This window comes from Nannospalax galili, unplaced genomic scaffold, assembly GCF_000622305.1.
Source record: "Nannospalax galili isolate Female #2095 unplaced genomic scaffold, S.galili_v1.0 scaffold5716, whole genome shotgun sequence".
Taxonomy (NCBI): Eukaryota; Metazoa; Chordata; class Mammalia; order Rodentia; family Spalacidae; genus Nannospalax; species Nannospalax galili.
In genome coordinates this window covers 5835-23100 of record NW_008337965.1, presented here as the reverse complement: position 1 = coordinate 23100, position 17266 = coordinate 5835, and the positions used below count along the sequence as shown (strand labels likewise).

General features: G+C 46.3%; 1 protein-coding gene across 1 annotated transcript; it reads right to left on the bottom strand.

The window, feature by feature from the left end:
- Positions 1–8297: 8297 nt before the first annotated feature.
- On the bottom strand, positions 8298–9589 carry LOC103733948 (melanoma-associated antigen 11-like). The gene has a single exon (XM_008832868.3). The coding sequence runs from the start codon at positions 9453–9455 to the stop codon at positions 8676–8678; it is 780 nt and encodes a 259-aa protein (XP_008831090.1). The 5' UTR covers positions 9456–9589; the 3' UTR covers positions 8298–8675.
- Between the last annotated feature and the right edge of the window lie 7677 nt (positions 9590–17266).

The window sequence follows — 17266 nt, the reverse complement described above, 5'->3', positions numbered from 1 at the left end:
CACTGTCCAAAATTGTCAATGGCACTGACCATGTTAAGGCTTATTTCACAGAGAGAAACCGTGTACTCCCAAGGCCTGCTAATGCTAAAGCCAGTTGCTAAAAACAAAGTACAAACTGTCCATTAATCCTGAAATTCCATTTTCCACACTGTAGTTGAGGATCCAGGCTTCCTAAGGGTCTCTGTGCACAGCTATTATGCCGTTTATATAGTCTTGATGGCTGACTTGGGAGTCAAGCTCTGGGTCTCTTACTTCGACACCTATAAGAAAGTCCTGCTCCATGACACCAGGTCCATTTCCCTTGGACAGACCTCATTTCCTGTCTGAGTTTCTCTAAGATCGCACTGCACACAGATTCAGGATGTGTATCGCAACTATGCCCTCCAGCAGTCCCCTATCCCAGGGTTCTGCCTGGCAAGCATTCTTGTTTTGAAGTCTCAACACAAGATGGGAAACCCAGCCCTCTCCATCGTTGTGGCCTTTCAAGGGTCAGGATCCTGCTGTGCTTTGGATTTACTTGTTCTGACGCAGCAGTCCACAGCAGGACTACTCCTTTGCCCACCATGGCTCTCATATTCAGCCATGCCTGCCACCTTCTTGTCCTGGCTGAGCATTTCCTTAAGGACACATGTTAAATGATAGCTTCCTACCTCTCTGAGCGATTTAGGCCCTTTGTGTTTAGGCTGTAGTAGCATTTTGGCCTTCCCCCATCAATGGGTCCTTGGAACCTGAGGTGTTAGCTGCTCTTTCAATGTCTGGGCTCCCACAGGGTTTCTTTGTTCCTCTATGACATATTCCATTTATGTTCATTTCGGGAAGCAGGGCTCTAGGGACACATAGCTCCTTATGAAATGTTACATCCACAGAGGGCTTCCTTTCTCATTTTAGTGAGATGGACAAGTCTCTCCCTGGAGAAGCTCCAGGAAACTGGACAGATGGAGGGGAGGGGCGGGAAGACAGTCCCTTCCTCATGAGACAGAGTCGTGAAGACTCCCAAGGAGTGAAGGCCACTGGGCCCAGTTCTCATCTTTGCCAGTGTCTCCTCCTGGTTCCTTCCTGCTTGGAAGTTGCTGGCTTCTGCCTGTCAAGGCAACACAGGTACAGTTGCTGGCTTCTGCCTGTCGAGGCAGCACAGGTACAGAGGTGTTTCAGGTTGGTAGTGGGAGTCCCGTATATGATCTGCACTCCCTTCTGTGAAGTGACATGTGAATGAGCTGGAATTTATTAATGGAGGCAGACAGTTGCAGTACGTGGTCACTAGTGGGGAACCCTGTGGTGACAGTACAAACAGCTCCTTCCTGAGTCACATAGTTGTCTTACTCTAGGGGGGGATGTTAGGAGTAGCGTGCACACTAGAATACCCTGTCCCTGGGCAGCAGCAGGAGCAGCCGAAGACTGATCTCTCATGTGACAAGGAGGTACAAGTCTGGTTCTCTGCAGCAGTAGTGGACAAACCTGAGAAGAATCACCTCAGCAGATCCTTGGAAGATATGCCAGCATTTTGGTTCCCCTGGGCAAACAGCAGCATACGTGTACATCTGGATTGTCTTTTTCACTTAAAATTTCATTGCTATTCATGTCTGTGTCTGTGTGTGATCACGCGCACATCCCTGGGCTAGAAGAGAGTACACATATGATCCTCTGGAGCAGGAAATACAGGCTGTTATGAGTTGCCCACAAAGGTGCTGGGACTCAAACTTCAATACTCTGCAAGATCAGCAAGGGTTCTAGGTTGCTGCACCATTTTTCCAGATACTCTGTGTTGTTTTGTATGAAATACTAGATTCAGTAAATATTTTTTGAAAAAACAAAAAGTGATGATGACATCATCACCTGGAAATGGTGTGCTCACTGATCCCAGATCACCTTCTCTGCACTGAATCCTTCCCTCACTACTCTTGACATTCTTAACAGAGACTCAGTCCATCCCATCGCTCATCTATCAGAATGTCAGCCTTTATCCCAAATTACCACTCCCCTCTCATCTAAAACTATAGCCCAACATGGGTTCTCTGGAATTCCAGAATATTGGATAGTTAAATTAATGTTTCTCCTGTTTTCTGAACTTCTCACGTCCTTCTTTGACCTGCCTACGCATCCTGAGAGTGCCACCAACTGTCCTAACTGGCTTTTTGATTGGGAGGCTGGGGATGATTGTGCTCTTCTCTGCACAGGGTTCATCTTGTCTTCTTCCCAGGGTCTGGCACTCGACTGCTCTACAGTTGATCTGGTCCAGATTCACAGCTTCTATTCCAACACTTCATGCTCAGTCAGTTGGTCCTCTCAGAAAACAAAATTTCTTTGTAGAGAATCTTTTCTTGTTTGGCCATATGAAGTGGCACGGTCTTTTTGAAATCAGTGTATTAATTTTGTGCCAGTTATTTGTTTCAGTTACTTCTCCACATTCCCTCTAGGACTTCTTTGCTGTTGTTTGGCAAGGTGCTATGGACTCACTGTTCACAGAATTGTAAGTAGTCCTTAAGGTCAAGAGGTATTACCATACTACTGCCTCTGAAGCTCATGACCCTACTTCTGATGTGTGTTCTCCGTGATGGAGGCAATCAGGCACCCACCACTCTGTCTATGCCAGAGAGACTGTTCCTTTTAGCCTTGCATTTGTTCCTTCGCCCCTTCCTTACATTCTTTTTTTTTGCCCACAGTGACTCAGGCCCAGATGAACTCATAGCAAACTCAAGGTGGAAAAGGGACTGGTAACTGTGGGCTGCCAGAAAGCCTTACTTTGTGCTTCCCAGCAACTCTCCATTGTGCATCTTTCCCCCCAGTGGTGTGCATTCCCCCTCCCAATTCTCTTTGCTCCAGACTTGTTAGGAAACACAAGGCCACCCTGACACCATGCTGGTTTTGTGTTCATGAAGAACTCCATGTAGACAGGAGGAAGCAGTACCCCAATACCTGGCAGACCTGGGTAGGGTACTTGCTTGGTGAGGAGGAGCGGTGCCTGTGAAAATCATGGAAGCATATATTGGATCTTCTGAGTACCTGTGAGCTTCCTGAGCCAAACGGGCCTGTGAGATTTGGATTTGGGGAGTGAAAGCATTGATTCCTCTTTCCAATGGTACAAGCTCTTCAGCCTCACTGCATGTCTTCTTACTCTCCTGTGGTGATGCTTTAGTCAAGAGAGGAGATGACTCCTTTGTCCAGGTAAAGGAAGGGTTTCAGAGGTCATATGACTCTGTGGTCTTGGGCTTTTGTTAAACTACTCTGCTGACTATGGGGAGGCTCTGGAGAATGGGCTTCCAGAGCTGAATGAAGACATTCACCCACCTGCATACTTGATGGTCAGTCTCGTAGCTTGGGGACAAGAGGGTTATAGTAGAGGAAACCCTTATGTTTCTTTTTCTATGTGCTTTGGTTTATTGTACAGAATTCATATTAACTCATGACTTTTGCCATTTATTTTCCATTATAATTATTATAACATCCTTGATCATACTGAGCTAATTCTATTAACAGGCATTCTCCTCTTCATCCTGTGTGTAAATCAGTCACTGTAACTTTCTGAGTGATGCTAGTTTCATCACCCATCCATAGTCCTGATGCTCTTGGTGCAGCCTGTTTCCTTTGACGTCTCTTTGGAATCTAATAACTGAACACTTCAAGGATGACCTTATCCACCTGCTTCCAGAAAGACATTCATTCATCCTGGAATCCCCTCCAGTGAGCCTACCATGGCCAAACAGATCATTCAAAGTGCTATGGATGAAACATTACTGCTTCTAGGACCTTACTCCTCAACAACTTATCATCATTCTCAGAGGGACTTATCCGAGCACGAAATCCTATTTCCCATCAGGCATAGCCAAGCCCCTACCATCTTAATCATCAGAAGCCTTCTTCAAGCATCCCAGATCACCTTCCCACAGGCTTCTGAGTGCTGGAACCTAGTCTTTCATTTTGACCTGATGGAACTGGGGCACCTTATCCACTCCTCGGTTCTTGTCACTTCCCCAGGGATCACCTTTGATGGGATGATGCATTCTGGATGCACTTTCACCTCCTGTGCATCTGAGTCTGAGACATAAAGACCAAGATGTTGAAGGGAATACCCGGTGGTTTCCTGAGCTCTTTCTTACGCAGTCCTGCATTCACCCTTCATTGTATCCTTGAGGAGATGGGGAAGTTGAGCTCTATGACCACTTTTGCATGCCAGAACCCTGGGCATCCAGGTGAAAACATGTCTTGTACAAGGTTAGTGCTGAGGTACGTGATCTCACTGCTCCCCTCAGAGACCCTGTCAACAGCTGAAATCGTGACCCAGCTGCACTACTCATATACCTGCACCTAGCATCTCTGGATGCCGTTTTCCGCATCAGGAAGACAGCATCCACATGAAAGAACAGGAGAGGTAAGGAGAGAAAATAGCAGGGTCTATTGTGTTATGAAGGGGGGAGATGAAAGCAAGGTCTTAACAAAAGATGATCAGGAAATCCATCTGCTGCAGACTGGGCCACTGATTCTGCCCATCATGGGATCTACTCAGGGCACCAGATTTTCACCAGTCCATGCGAGGTTCAGACAGGATGTGGCACCTCCTTCCGTTTATGTCCCTCCTCTCCATATGGAGAGTCCATGGTAGTTTCCCTCATTGCCTCTCTTCACACCTATAGTGAATAGTGCACAAGTCCCTGCAGTCTAGCAGTCACTCGGCTGCTCTTCAGGTTCCAGAGGCCCAAATGTGACCAGGGAATTAATGCCCTATGAGGTTCGGGAATCTTTCTTACGCTCGCCTTCACCAACAACCAGAGGCTAGGAGGTTGACTCCTCTTTCACTGTAGGCTCAGTGTGTATTCCCCAAAGCCTTGAGAATGCCAGTCTCCTGAACTAACTCGCAAATGGAGTCTCATTAAAGAGAAAACTTGTGAAGTCTCAGGGCCAGTAGCAGCAAAAGCAGGACTGGAAGCTGCATCTGGAAATTCAGAGGCTGCTTCTACCCCTGACTTTGTTTCACTGCCTGCAGATGATGAGGAGATCCCTCGAGAAATGAGGAGTCAGCAGTGGAATAATGTGTATAATCAAGCTGCACTGTATCCTTTTGAGCGTCCTGCAGGAATCCTGGGCTGGTGCTGGGAAAGACCACCTTCCCCGCCTTCTGTTTCTGGGGTCTTTGGGAACAATACTTCTGTGAGATATTTAGAATTCAGAGGGCCCAGATTAGGATGGACGACTAAGGCCCCTTTGTGGTGGACGGCCAAGTAATAATGCATCGCCCCCCCCATTGCTTAGTGATACCCCAAGTGGGACCTAGGTGTAGCAATGAGACACCTCTGTTCATGGAGACCCTGCAAAGAAGCAATTTCCACACATTGCAGAAGTGTCCAGAGAAGTGGGGATGGTGACTTGTAGGGAGGACCTCAGACTGATAGTGGAGTGTAGAAACTGTTCTTAATAGAGGGACCCCAGATAACATGGTTCATCCAGTGTTGTGAGTACTTCACCAAACGGGTCCCTACATTGGAGGATGAGCCCCTTCCTTCCCTTTCCTCCCAGGGGACAATGGTCATATGACTTTCCTAAAGAGAAGGGGGCCAGACTTCATTCTCAGTCAAGATGAGAGTTGGGAGAGAGTCACAGAATCCCCTCCTTAGACATACCGGCCCTGATAATCAGGCTAAACTGTATCCTTTTGAGGTTCCCTTATCTCACTGGGGATGAGGAGAGAGAATGAGAACTGCCCACCTTCCTACACCTGCTTCTGGAGACTTGGGGAACTTGGAGCCATTTTATGAGCTTCCCAGAAGATAGACGCTGCTCTGGTACCGACTTGCAGGAATGAACCAGTCTGCATGTTTCAGTATCCACTTCCAGAGACTTTGGTTATGGGGGCCATTTTATAGTTTTGAAAAGGAAGACAAGCACACTGTGGTTTCCAAGTGGAGGTAAAGGCTGATATTGGGCTGTAAAAGCCCTTCCCTGAGAGAAGATCTCCAAATAATGCAGCTTCGTTACTAAGGTCAACCTAGCAACAAAGGGATACCAGTTTTAAGACTCACATCCTTGAGCCTGGAGAGAAGGCTAGCAGTTAGGCGCACTGACTACTCTCATGGAGGAACCCAGTTGGGTTTCACACACACACATGGCAGCAAACAACCTTCTGTAACTCAAGTTCCAGGGGAAGTAGATACCCTCTTCTGACTTCTGAGGGCATGGCAAGAGTGCACTTACATAAAATAAAACTAATAAATAAAATATTCTAGAAATAAAATACAGGGGGAGGTGTGGAAACTGGAAGTGTTCCCTGGGAGGGGAAGAGGGAGGGACATCCAGCTTGCCATGGTGTGGAGGGAGGGAACTCAGGAGAGGGGGATGGTGGGAGGCTGGTACTACTAGGGTGAGGGTGGGTATAAGGGGGGATGCTGGGACTGTGAGTGGAGGAAGGGGGTCAGATGGGAGGCAGAGCGAGTGCAGACAAATGGATCTTGGGAGGCTGGGGAACTCAGAGGGAAATGTGTTGCTCCTGAAACCCATGAGAAATGCACACTCAGCATCTGAACATTAATGCATATGCATACCTGGGGATTGCATGGTAAGGAAGACAGTGCCAGACAGGAGAGTCCTTGCAATGAGTGGTTGGACAGAGTGGTACAAGTGACTCCAGAAATAGCACAGGCTGTCCCAGGGCTGTTGGTTATCTCCTAGAACTAGAAGATACGAGCTGCTGAAGACAGGACATACCTCTGATACAAGACTTGGAGCAACAGAGCGGAGGTGACCTGGAAGTCTTCTACCTGAAGTTTATCGCTCATAGTGCTCGGTGATGATATGTAAGCTACTGAGGGAGAAAGTCAATCAAAGGTCCAACCCAGCCCTAAGGCCTAATAACCATATGGACCTGCACAGCAAACTACCTCTATTGGTTATCGAGGGGGGAGTCAACAGCTATGTAATTGGACTTAAATCACTCTCAATGGCAGTGAACTTATGGGAGGCACTGTAAATACAGCTAAATACACATGGCTGGAGGGATCTTAGAACCTAGAGAAAACCCTATCTCTGCCATATCTCTAGACAAATGAAATTTCTTACCACATGCTAAATGCAGAGTTGTATATTTACTCACAAGTATACCATACAGGATGCATTAAAAAAAAACCCTCTTTTTGCTGCAGATGGAAGCTACTGCAGAATCCTACAACTGGTCAGACACAGAGAATATATGTCTGAGAGATGCAGTCCTGGGTGACACATCTACAGTTGAACCTCTACACCTAAGGCTCATGGAACATAGCCAAACAAGGGGTAGAGAGAAAACCAGTGCATCCCTCAACTCTCAACAATGAAGCTTCCATATACAAGAGAGTGTGATGCACACATAAGGCCACAACAGGCCATGTTTTAAAGAATCACAGACAATAGATTGTGTGTCTCTGCATAGGACTCCTATGCTAAACCTCACCCACCCACTGCTCAGGGACCATTGCAGTAGAAGAGGGGAAATAATTTAAGATCCAGGGCTGGTTCGCAAACATAAGGAAGCAGAGGCTTTCAGGCCACTGGAAGCTTGCTCGTGTGAACTTTTGGCAATGGTGGCCTTGAGCACAGGACCCATGTCAACTCAATCAGAGAAGGGACCAGAGTGGAACAAGAGAAATAATTTGAGTGGGCTGGCCCTAGACTGGGAATTATTGGAGACTGATTACTACTTGCTGTGGGAGAGTATGCCTTACTTACGATCTCTAGATAGGCTTTCTAGTCTGCAGTGATTGCATTTGTACCAAAAGACATCTGGGTACAAATGTTTGAATGGATGGAACTTAACATGCATGGCAGAATACCTGAGTCTGGTGGGAGATGGGGGCCATGGATGGGGGAAGGAGTCTAAATTTGATTAAAAATTGTATGAAATGTGGAAAGGATCAATAAAAATTAAAAAATAAAAATAAATAAATATTAAAAAATAGAAGCTCTACCTTAACCTGGAAAAACAGCACTAACACAAGATTAATATATCTAAACTTAACACCTGAGGCAAATAAACCATGTAGTAAAAGTGTATTTTGGAACCCACGAAGAAAAGAGATTCCCTAATAACCCCAATGGAACAGTAAGAGATGGATGGTTCACACTACACTAACAGGGCCTTGCAAACAGCAGGTGACAATTAAGAATACATTAAGAATACTTTACATTAGAATTTAATGAACTACCCAGAATGAGAGATTAAATATGAAAACATAACTAAAAAAATTTTGTTTTGTCATTCATGTGAATGTCAAGTTTTTTTGCATCATCTGGGAATCACCAAATCAAATGCATGAAATCTTGTTACAGATTACAAAGAAGATATTCTAGTTTATTTCAAAATATGAATACTGTCCTAACCTGGATACACAACAAAAAACACATTAGAAATATGACCTGTGTCTTAAAAATCTGATGCTAAATGAAACTTTCGCAAAAAGGGAAAACATTTTGGAAACCAGGAAGACATATCCAGGAGTCACCCAAACAGAATGGACAGAGTGGAATGGTTCACAGTGTCCTCCCCCCAGCTCTACTTTGACACACAGTTCCATACATCACCGACTCTGCTTGATATTATAGGGTTGGAAATCGCTAATGCCCTAGAACGTGTGCTGGTCAGAGCAGCAGTGGCATTACCTGGGCAATTCTGGCCTAGATCCTCTCTCCCTCATCTCTCAAGCCTCTACATACATCTAAGTGAAGGATCTGGGATCTTTCCTAGTGACCCTGGCAATAAATTCCAAGACTTTCATCTTGGTGTCTTCAGCATAGGCCCTTGGGCCCCACAGAAACACATGGTGAGGAGGATCGACGTCAGGCTCCTGCCTGTACTCCAGGTACCCTTCCTGCACTAAATCCTCAGTGAAGAATTTCCTGGGATCCCCAAAGAGAAAATAATTCGCACCAGCACAAATGCCCATGTGATTCAACAAAGCCCAGAACGTCTCCTCACTGACACAGTTGTCCTCCATGAAGATAATACACAGGGCAGTTATCAGGAGGCCTGTCTTGGGTATGCCCGGGACACCATGGTGCATGCCATCATAGGTGACACCCAGGGCAGGGATAAAGAAGTAGGTGTGAACACTGGGGAATACTTCCACCATATCAATGCCAAAGGCCACCTTGAGGCACTCAATGGCCTTTTTAAGGATCACAAGGCAGAGCTCTTCACGATCTACCATAACGCTAGCCTCTATTTCTGCCTTGGTGGTCAGCTTCTTCATGCGATACTTGCGGAGCAAGAAATTCACCAAGTCAAGTATTTTTTGTGTTAGTACATAATGCATGTTGGGCAGGAGATATTCCCCCTCCTCTACTTGGTTGCCAGAGATCTCATCAGAGGGTCTCCCTTCCATGGACCCCATGACAGTGGGTGGAGAGGAGGCTCCCAGAGAATTCTGGGCAAAACTTGGTGTTCCTCGCCCTGATACCTCCCTCCTGGTGGGTGTGGTTGCTGCCTCCTCATCCATGGAGACCTGACCATCATCCAGACCACTTGCCTCTCTTTGGGCCTGAGAGCCATCCAGGAGATTGGATTGCTGACTGTTCTGAATATGGTGCGTTGTGTCTTTCCTTAGGAGCACCAAGCAGGAGAGCGTGCTGCCCAGAGGGATGAGGACTCACAGACGTGGGAAAGATAGAAAGGGGAGGTGAGTGGACTCTGACCACAGCTCCTCTGGTTGTGCTCAATAATGCCTGTTGGAGGATTTTTCTTGGGTGGATCTCCAGAGGCAAGGCACTGCAGGAAGCATTCCCCATGATAGTCTGAAAAAGTGAGAGTAATTAGTTATCACCACCTCCCTTCTTGCCTGAGCCAAAATCTCAGGAAATCTTTGTGTCTCTTGAGATGGGACAAAGGCACAGCTGGTGCCTCATATCCCCTAATACAAGTTCAGATGTCAATGTAAGTTGTAGCCCAGGTTAGTGCACTATATGTGGCCAGGATAGAAGACCAGACTGATTCTCATCCTGATAAATGGCAAGGTCTAGAATATCATGATCCCAGATCCCACCATATTTGAGGAGGGCAGGGAGGGCTTTTCCTCATGAGTTTGGGTGATGGACACCCTCAGTTCTTACCTTGAGTGCTGACACACCTGGGATCCTTCTTCTGATGAAGACAGTCAAGGTTCCTCTTAGCAGATCCTTTAGCAACCTGACACCAACCACCTGGAAACAAGACAGGATCAGAATACATACCCTGCCAGGACTGTGGGGGTGACAGAAATTTTGGGAAAAGCACTCTGGACCCCAAATTGTGCACTAACTGGAATTTCTTTCAGTCATCCCTTGGGGTCTTGCCCTAATCCCTGGCAAGGTCCTGTAAATGCTACTTCTTTCAAGAGTCACCCAGTTAGGACAAACTCTTGACCTCCTGAGATCCAGAAAACTCTTGTTAATAGAGCAGGTGCCACATCCATTCACTACACTGTGGAATTTCAGGTGATGCCCCAATGACATGGGTGTGACTCTGATGACATGGGGATTCCCAAAGTCCATCTGAAGTTGATCCATCTTTTCTATACTTCTTGATAACTCCTCTTTACACCCAAGGTCATCTCCACAAAGACTCCCACCTTCCTGACTGGAGCAGCTCAGTTAAGCATGCCACTTAACCCCTCTGAGGGTTGACTGCCTTTTTTGGCTGCAGACACCTCCAGTCCTCAGGAGATATCAGTACCTTCAATCCCCCGCTCTCCATATGCGGCAGTCCCTGCTGACCAGACGTCAATCCAGGACCAAGATCATCACCTCCCTGAGAATTCCAACTATGTTTCATCAAACATCAAGAAAGACATCAGAGCAGCCACCCCGAAAGGGCTCCCTAGGTTTCAGGACTAGGAAAACCAGGATGTATAAGGATCTTAGTTTAGGGAATGTTGGGGTTCTTCGCAGGTTTGCATCCTCCCATGGTTGCCTACCTGGATTCCTGGGAGATACGGGACACCCTCTTTTTAATTACAAATAGTTGATAGATGTGATGTGTATTTTGGTTGCCATAGGTGTGCTGGGAACTGAACCTGGGTCCTCTACTAGAACAACCAGTGCTCTTGACCTCTGAACTATCTCTCCAGACCAGAGTTTCTATTTTGTAAAGTGTGCCTGGATGAGTTCCATTTTAGTTCTAATCTACCAGAATCTATTGTAGCATTTGTATTGGCAAGTTCTAGAAACAGGAGACAACAGCATTAAAATGAAGTTATATCATTTCATTTTATTATTTTTATTTTATGTGTATGAATGTGTTGCTTGCATGTGTGTAATGCACCTGTGTCTTGCAGTGCCCTCAGAGGTCAGAAGTCTGTGTCACAGTCCCTGGAATTGGCGTTAGAAACAGTGTTATTTGAGTCCTGGAAACTGAACTAGGGTCATCTGTAAGAGCAGTCACTGATCTTAACCTCTGAGCCATCTCTCCAGGGCATGAAGTTATTTTTAAACAATGTTTAATGATTCAAGAATTTCATAGCATGTGTTTTGTCATCTTCAGACCCCCTCCTCCTGCTGCCCACCATGTTATGACCACCTCCTTGCTCTCTATTGTTTGTCTTTTTTACACAGGCCTACCAAGTCTAACTGTGTTTTAAAACACTCTTGGGTGTGGTTCTATCTCTTGGAGTCTGCCAGCCTACCTGGGATCACACCAGTAAAGAGAAGAGAAGACACCACTTGTAGCATCTTTTTTTTTCCTATCATGTAGTGCCTGGATGTATGTAAGTGCACCCATGTTGTGCAATGCCCAAAAAGGACAGAAGAGGCTGTCGGATCCCCCTGGAACTGGAGTTACAGACAGTTGCTGGCTGTCAGGGGGTTGCTGGGATTCAAACTCAAGTCTTCTGCTAGAACAGCCTGTGTTCTTAACAGCTGAGCCATTTCTCCGCCCCCCCCCTTTTTTTGGTGTTTTTGAGACAGGTCTCCCCGTAACCTGAGCTGGCCTGGAACTCACTCTGCACTATGTAGACCAGGCTGGCTTTGAACTTACAGGGTCTACCTGTCTCTGCCTCAAGAGTGCTGTGATTAAAGCCTTGGACAACCATGTCTAGCTCTGGAAGCAACTCATAAATAGCTAATAGAACTTCTCCTAGAGCAGGAGTTTCCTGCCAGTCCCCACCTTCCTTGCTGGCCCCCTGTGCGGCTTCCCTTTGAAAAGTTCTTAGGAATGCTCTCATATGTGCTTTGGGTTCACATGTGCAACTACCCTGTGGCATCTAGAAAACACATTTTCCTTGTATTCATCTAGCATTTCTGAGACGTAAAATATTTGTGTAACTTCTTCCACAGTCCCTTAGCCTCACAGGGACAGGGGGTGGTAGCGGTGTCTCATTGAAGCTCCAGTATCGTATTCTCTGCGTGCCGAGCATTTGTTGGTTTGTGGTGATGCCCATCTCCTGCAAAAACCACCTTCCCTGGTGAGAGTTGAGAGATGCACTAATCTGTGGGTGCAGAAATAAGTCATCATGAGTCAGTTTACTACTATGTCTATATGGCAGAATTGTATCAGCAGGTTCTCCCTAAGCTTGTCCCTTGGCTAGCCACAAGTTCTTGGCCCTGATAACTGTATCAGGTATGGACTCCATGTTAGAAGCAGGCCTTAAATCCAACTATATGATGGCTTGTTGATCCCATTACATTCATACCACTAGTGTACCAATTGGCAGGCATATTTTGTCAAAGTAGTTACTGTTACTTGAAGGTTCACAAGTGAGTGAGACTGATGATTCCCTTTCTCTGCCTGTAGCATGTATAGCACCTTCTAGTACTATGAAAGCAAGCCAGCAGAGATGAAGCTTGGAGGTCAGTACCAGTTTGATTTGTCCTTGTTTGCTATACAACTCAGGTATGAAGATTGTTTTTCAGCAGTAGGGTCTTATATTAAGTTCTTAAGGGTAACCAGGTGTAGTGTCAATTGTCAGTATTGTTTGAGGGTCTAGGTGATCTCTCTGGTCATCCAATCCAAAAGACTGTGTCCAGTCCTGACTTCAGTCTTTTCATTTCTTAGCATTTGGTGTCTATTAGGTCCTATGAACACCTATCAGAGAGTAACTGTATTTAAACATATTTAATACTGTATAAGTGAATATGGAACCTAGAGAAGGTTTCCATATGACTCAGTCAAAAAGCTTTTAGTGTAAGTTATCCCTCCTCCTAGTCCCTCTTCTAACTTCCGTTGAATTCCAAACCCCATTGTATTATCCTAAACATTATACCCCTTTCCATTTATATCACAGTGCTGTGTGTAATGAGGTGTATTGTGCGTGAACCTGGATCAGGGACAGGCAAAACCAGGAGACTGAGTTTAAGGTTTGGGGTGCCTGACTGGTTAGTAGGCCAGCTGGCCTGTGAGGATCTGGTAGGCTTTTGTAGGATGGGAACATGGCTACTGCAGTATCTGTTTGGTAGTAGGGGCAGCTGAGAGTCCATAGATTCAGGGCATGGGAAAGGGTCTAGTCTGTTGTGTCTGTGAGTATTGATCTGTGTAGGCAGGACTTTTGGAATAGCAGGAAGGGACTACGAGTGGTATGGTTGGATTTGGAGGCATATGTGTCTCCTGTGTTCATAAGCATGGACACAGGAATGCCAGCATGGGTTTGAGTGGTAACATGTGATGTGGAGGTGAGCATCTGTCTGTTGGAATCATGGGTCACAGGGCCACTGGAGAATGACGGCTGAGCTGTGCTTGCTGAGGTAGGAGGGATGAAGGGATTTGAGTGCTGACTTAGATGAGGTGGGCATGGCCTTGGGAGTTCATGGTTTGGTCTCAACAGCTGCTTTGTATGGAGGTGGGGTAATAGATCCTGTTTTACTATACCAAGGACACATGGAGGAGAAGGGTATTGACTACTGTTGGGGTAGGCATGACTGGTGACATAGGAAGTGGGGTAGGAACTTTGGATACTGGCTTAATTAGGCCCAGATCTGTTAAAGGGGAAGGGCAAGATTGTTAATTCTGAGGTGGACTAGATTTGGCTTATAGCACAGAACTAGTGGGTGGGGCCTCCAATATATAGGTTAGGACTGTGATGGGTGAGGTACCAAGTGGGGCAGAGCTTTACACTTTTCCTTGTAAAGAATCCACTGGAGGAGCAGGGCCTGTCTGTGAGTTCTCACAGAGAAGTGGCGGGCAGGGCTATGTGTACTGACTTAGGGAGATGGGCTTTGGGTACACCAGATAAAATTTGTGAGAGGTTACTGATGTTGAGAGAGAAGACCTTTACATTCTAACAAAATATGAAATTGGACTACATGAGGACTACATCAGGGCTCTGTGGGATGAGGTGAGAGAAGTAGGCAGGGATCTGAGTGCTGACCTGGGTGTATGTGGCCTACGTAGGTGGCCCTGGGGAACACCAGGCAGGACTGTAAGGATAGCCTACAATGAGAGGGTTGAATTTTCCATTCCGACCCAATGTGAGCAAGGGTCTCTTCTCTGTCTCCCCCTATTTTATCTCTTTAGATTCTTGTATCATTTTGACTCCAAAATCCACCCTATACTCCCTGCAATTGGCTGTTAGAACCAACCTGAGGACTTAGCTGCTCTCACATGGCCTGTGCTTACCCACAATCTTTGAGTTTCTCTAAGACAGGGTCCATTTACACTCGTATTGACTAGAAAGGTTTCTGGGAAAGACTAGTTTCTTAGTAAATGTTGCACCATCAAGGCACTGCTCTCTGCTTTCCAGTGAACTGTCCCTACTCTCAGCCTGGAGAAGCCCCAGGAAAGAGCATGTGTGGAGGTGAGGGGAGTGAAACACATCCCCTCCTCCTGGGGTACAGGCCACCAAGAGGGTCAGGGACTTACAGGTCACTGCCCACTTTTCATCTATGCCAGTGTCTCCTCCTGTGTTCCTTCCTCTGCGGATGGCTGCTGATTCTTCCTATCAGTGCAGCACCATTACCAAGCTCTTTCAGTTTATGACAGGCCTCCTGTGAATGAGGACTGCTTTCCTATCCTGACCTGTTCTAACTTTCCCATCCTGTCTTCGTCTAAATATGAATGAACGCATTTGGAGTGTGTGTGTGCTGTGCTGCATGGAGCAGCTCTACTGTGCCTTTAGGTAGTGATCTCACTTTGACCCCTCAGTATGAACAGCGAAGGATTGGACATTGCCACCCGTAACTATTATGGTCTACCACGATTACATCTAGGGCAGTGGAGCTGAGTACATCCAAATCCTGGCCTGGGTTCATAACAAAAGAGATAGCATTATTTCAAGGTGATGTCCTTTTCTCTCCTGTTAGCTTCTGCTGGATTGACCTAAGAGCCCAGGCAACTGAATATTGTAATTGGTATCCTTTTAACTGATGCCCATGGGTCTCAAGCATGGATTGGTGGAGATTTCCAGTGTAGTGTTTAGCAGAACAGAATGAGGCTCTCATTTATGTTCCTCAGCAGATCAGTCCTTCTAGCTCATCCAGACAGCTGAGATTATTGGTGACCTTCAATCTGCCATAGTGTAGAAAATAAGAGACTGCAGAGTACATGTCCCTGGATAGAACCTATATTAAACCTCACCAACCCAGGGCTCAGGACCATTGCAAAAGAGGGTCAGAAGATTAAATCCGGGCTTGGTGCATGATCAAAAGGAAACAGGGTCTTCCAGGCCTCTTGTTACTTGCTCATATGATGGAAAGGCAATGATATGAGCATGCCCAAGACCCAGGCAACCTCAATCAGACAAAAACCCAGCATAGAACTGGGGAAATGGTCAGCAGGTTCCAACCTTAGTGGAAGAACTATTGAGAGCTCTTTACTTCTGGGTGAGCGAGAGTTGATGTTCTTTAAGGGAGAGACTCTAAACAGGCTTAATAGGCTTCAGTGGATGAACATGCACTGAGGGACATCTGGGTACACAAACTTGACTTCATACGCTATAACATATATGACAGAATGAATGAAATCCTGTCCAGGTGGCTATGGGAGAGATGGGGAGGTGGTATACAGATGATTACGAAGTTTATATGAAATGAAAAAATTCACTAATAATATACATTGAAACAAAGAAAGAGAGAAAGAATATTTATGGCCTTGACGTCAGATAGGAAAAGTAGAGGACCCCAGAGTGTCCCTCTGTGTTAGAGCCAGCCCACTCTGGTCTGAAACCTGGCTAAACAAAGGGACCTCCCTCCAATATGTTCCCCCAGGGCTGGTGAACTCTGTCAGCACTGACCACACTGTCTTCTGGGTGCCTTTTCAATGCTAACTCCATTCTATTCTCTGAGCTGTACAACTCCTCAGATGGACCGTAAGTCATCCCCACCCCAGCCATTTGCTCAGAGCCTGTCATTGAATAAGGTAGCATTGACCTGTACATTAGTTGCGTTTCTGTTGATGTGATAAGACACAATGGCCAAGGCAGCTTACAGAAGGAAAAGTTTATTTGGCTTCCAGTTCTAGAAGGGCAAGTGTTGATTATGGTTGTGAGTTATGGTGACAGATGTGGCCTCAGCAGAGAGATGAGCATTCACATCATACAACATGAACAGAAGAAGAGAACCAGATTGCAAGTGGGGAAGCTGTATACTCTCAAATCCAGTCCTCACTGAAGTGCTTCCTCCATCATGGGCAAACCTCCTGAAGGTTCAGTGAACCTCCCCAAACAGCACCAAGAACTAACAACCAAGTGTCCAAATACCTGGATCATTTGAGGGTCATTTTCCTTCAAACCACCACAGACTCTGAGAAGCATACGCAGTGGATCCTCACGCTCACTGGGATTGAGAACGCAGGGGAGATAGCTGGGGAAGTTGAGCTCCAATGGCTGTGAGTCTGAAAGTCTGGGTTATGAATTGCTTCTGGTTGTAGATCCTGAAGCTGAGGTTTGCCTGGCTCTCTTCCCAGCAGCCTTACACTGTTCTTGTCTTAAACTGAGTCACAACTTGTGTGGTGTTTGTGTGACCTGGTGAGTAGCCATCAGAACTGTACCATCTCCATCCACCGTGCTCATGGGGATGGGAACACTGGGCTTGGCCATAAGTGCCTGATGGCATGCTGTGACTTCCCCTGAGGAGCCTGAGGCCTTGCATAGGCAAGGGGAGGGACTTGCCAGAGGAGTGACAGCTGATCCCTGAGGATGTGCTGAACATGGTGAAGATAACTGAGAGACGACCCCATGGGGTGCTGGGCAGTAAGTCTTTGTCACACTCTTCCTGTCGTACAGAGGGGTTGAGTACTGAATATTTCCCAGTAGCACTTATAAAGGCCACCAGCAGAGCTGAGGGGATGCCTATGCCTGGGTTGTACAGACTCAGTCAATTACTTCTTCATCCTTGGATTTGGGAAAAG

Bases quoted from the DNA above. Each gene is read 5' to 3' on its own strand.
- LOC103733948 (XM_008832868.3), bottom strand. From the start codon at position 9,455: ATGGATGAGGAGGCAGCAACCACACCCACCAGGAGGGAGGTATCAGGG.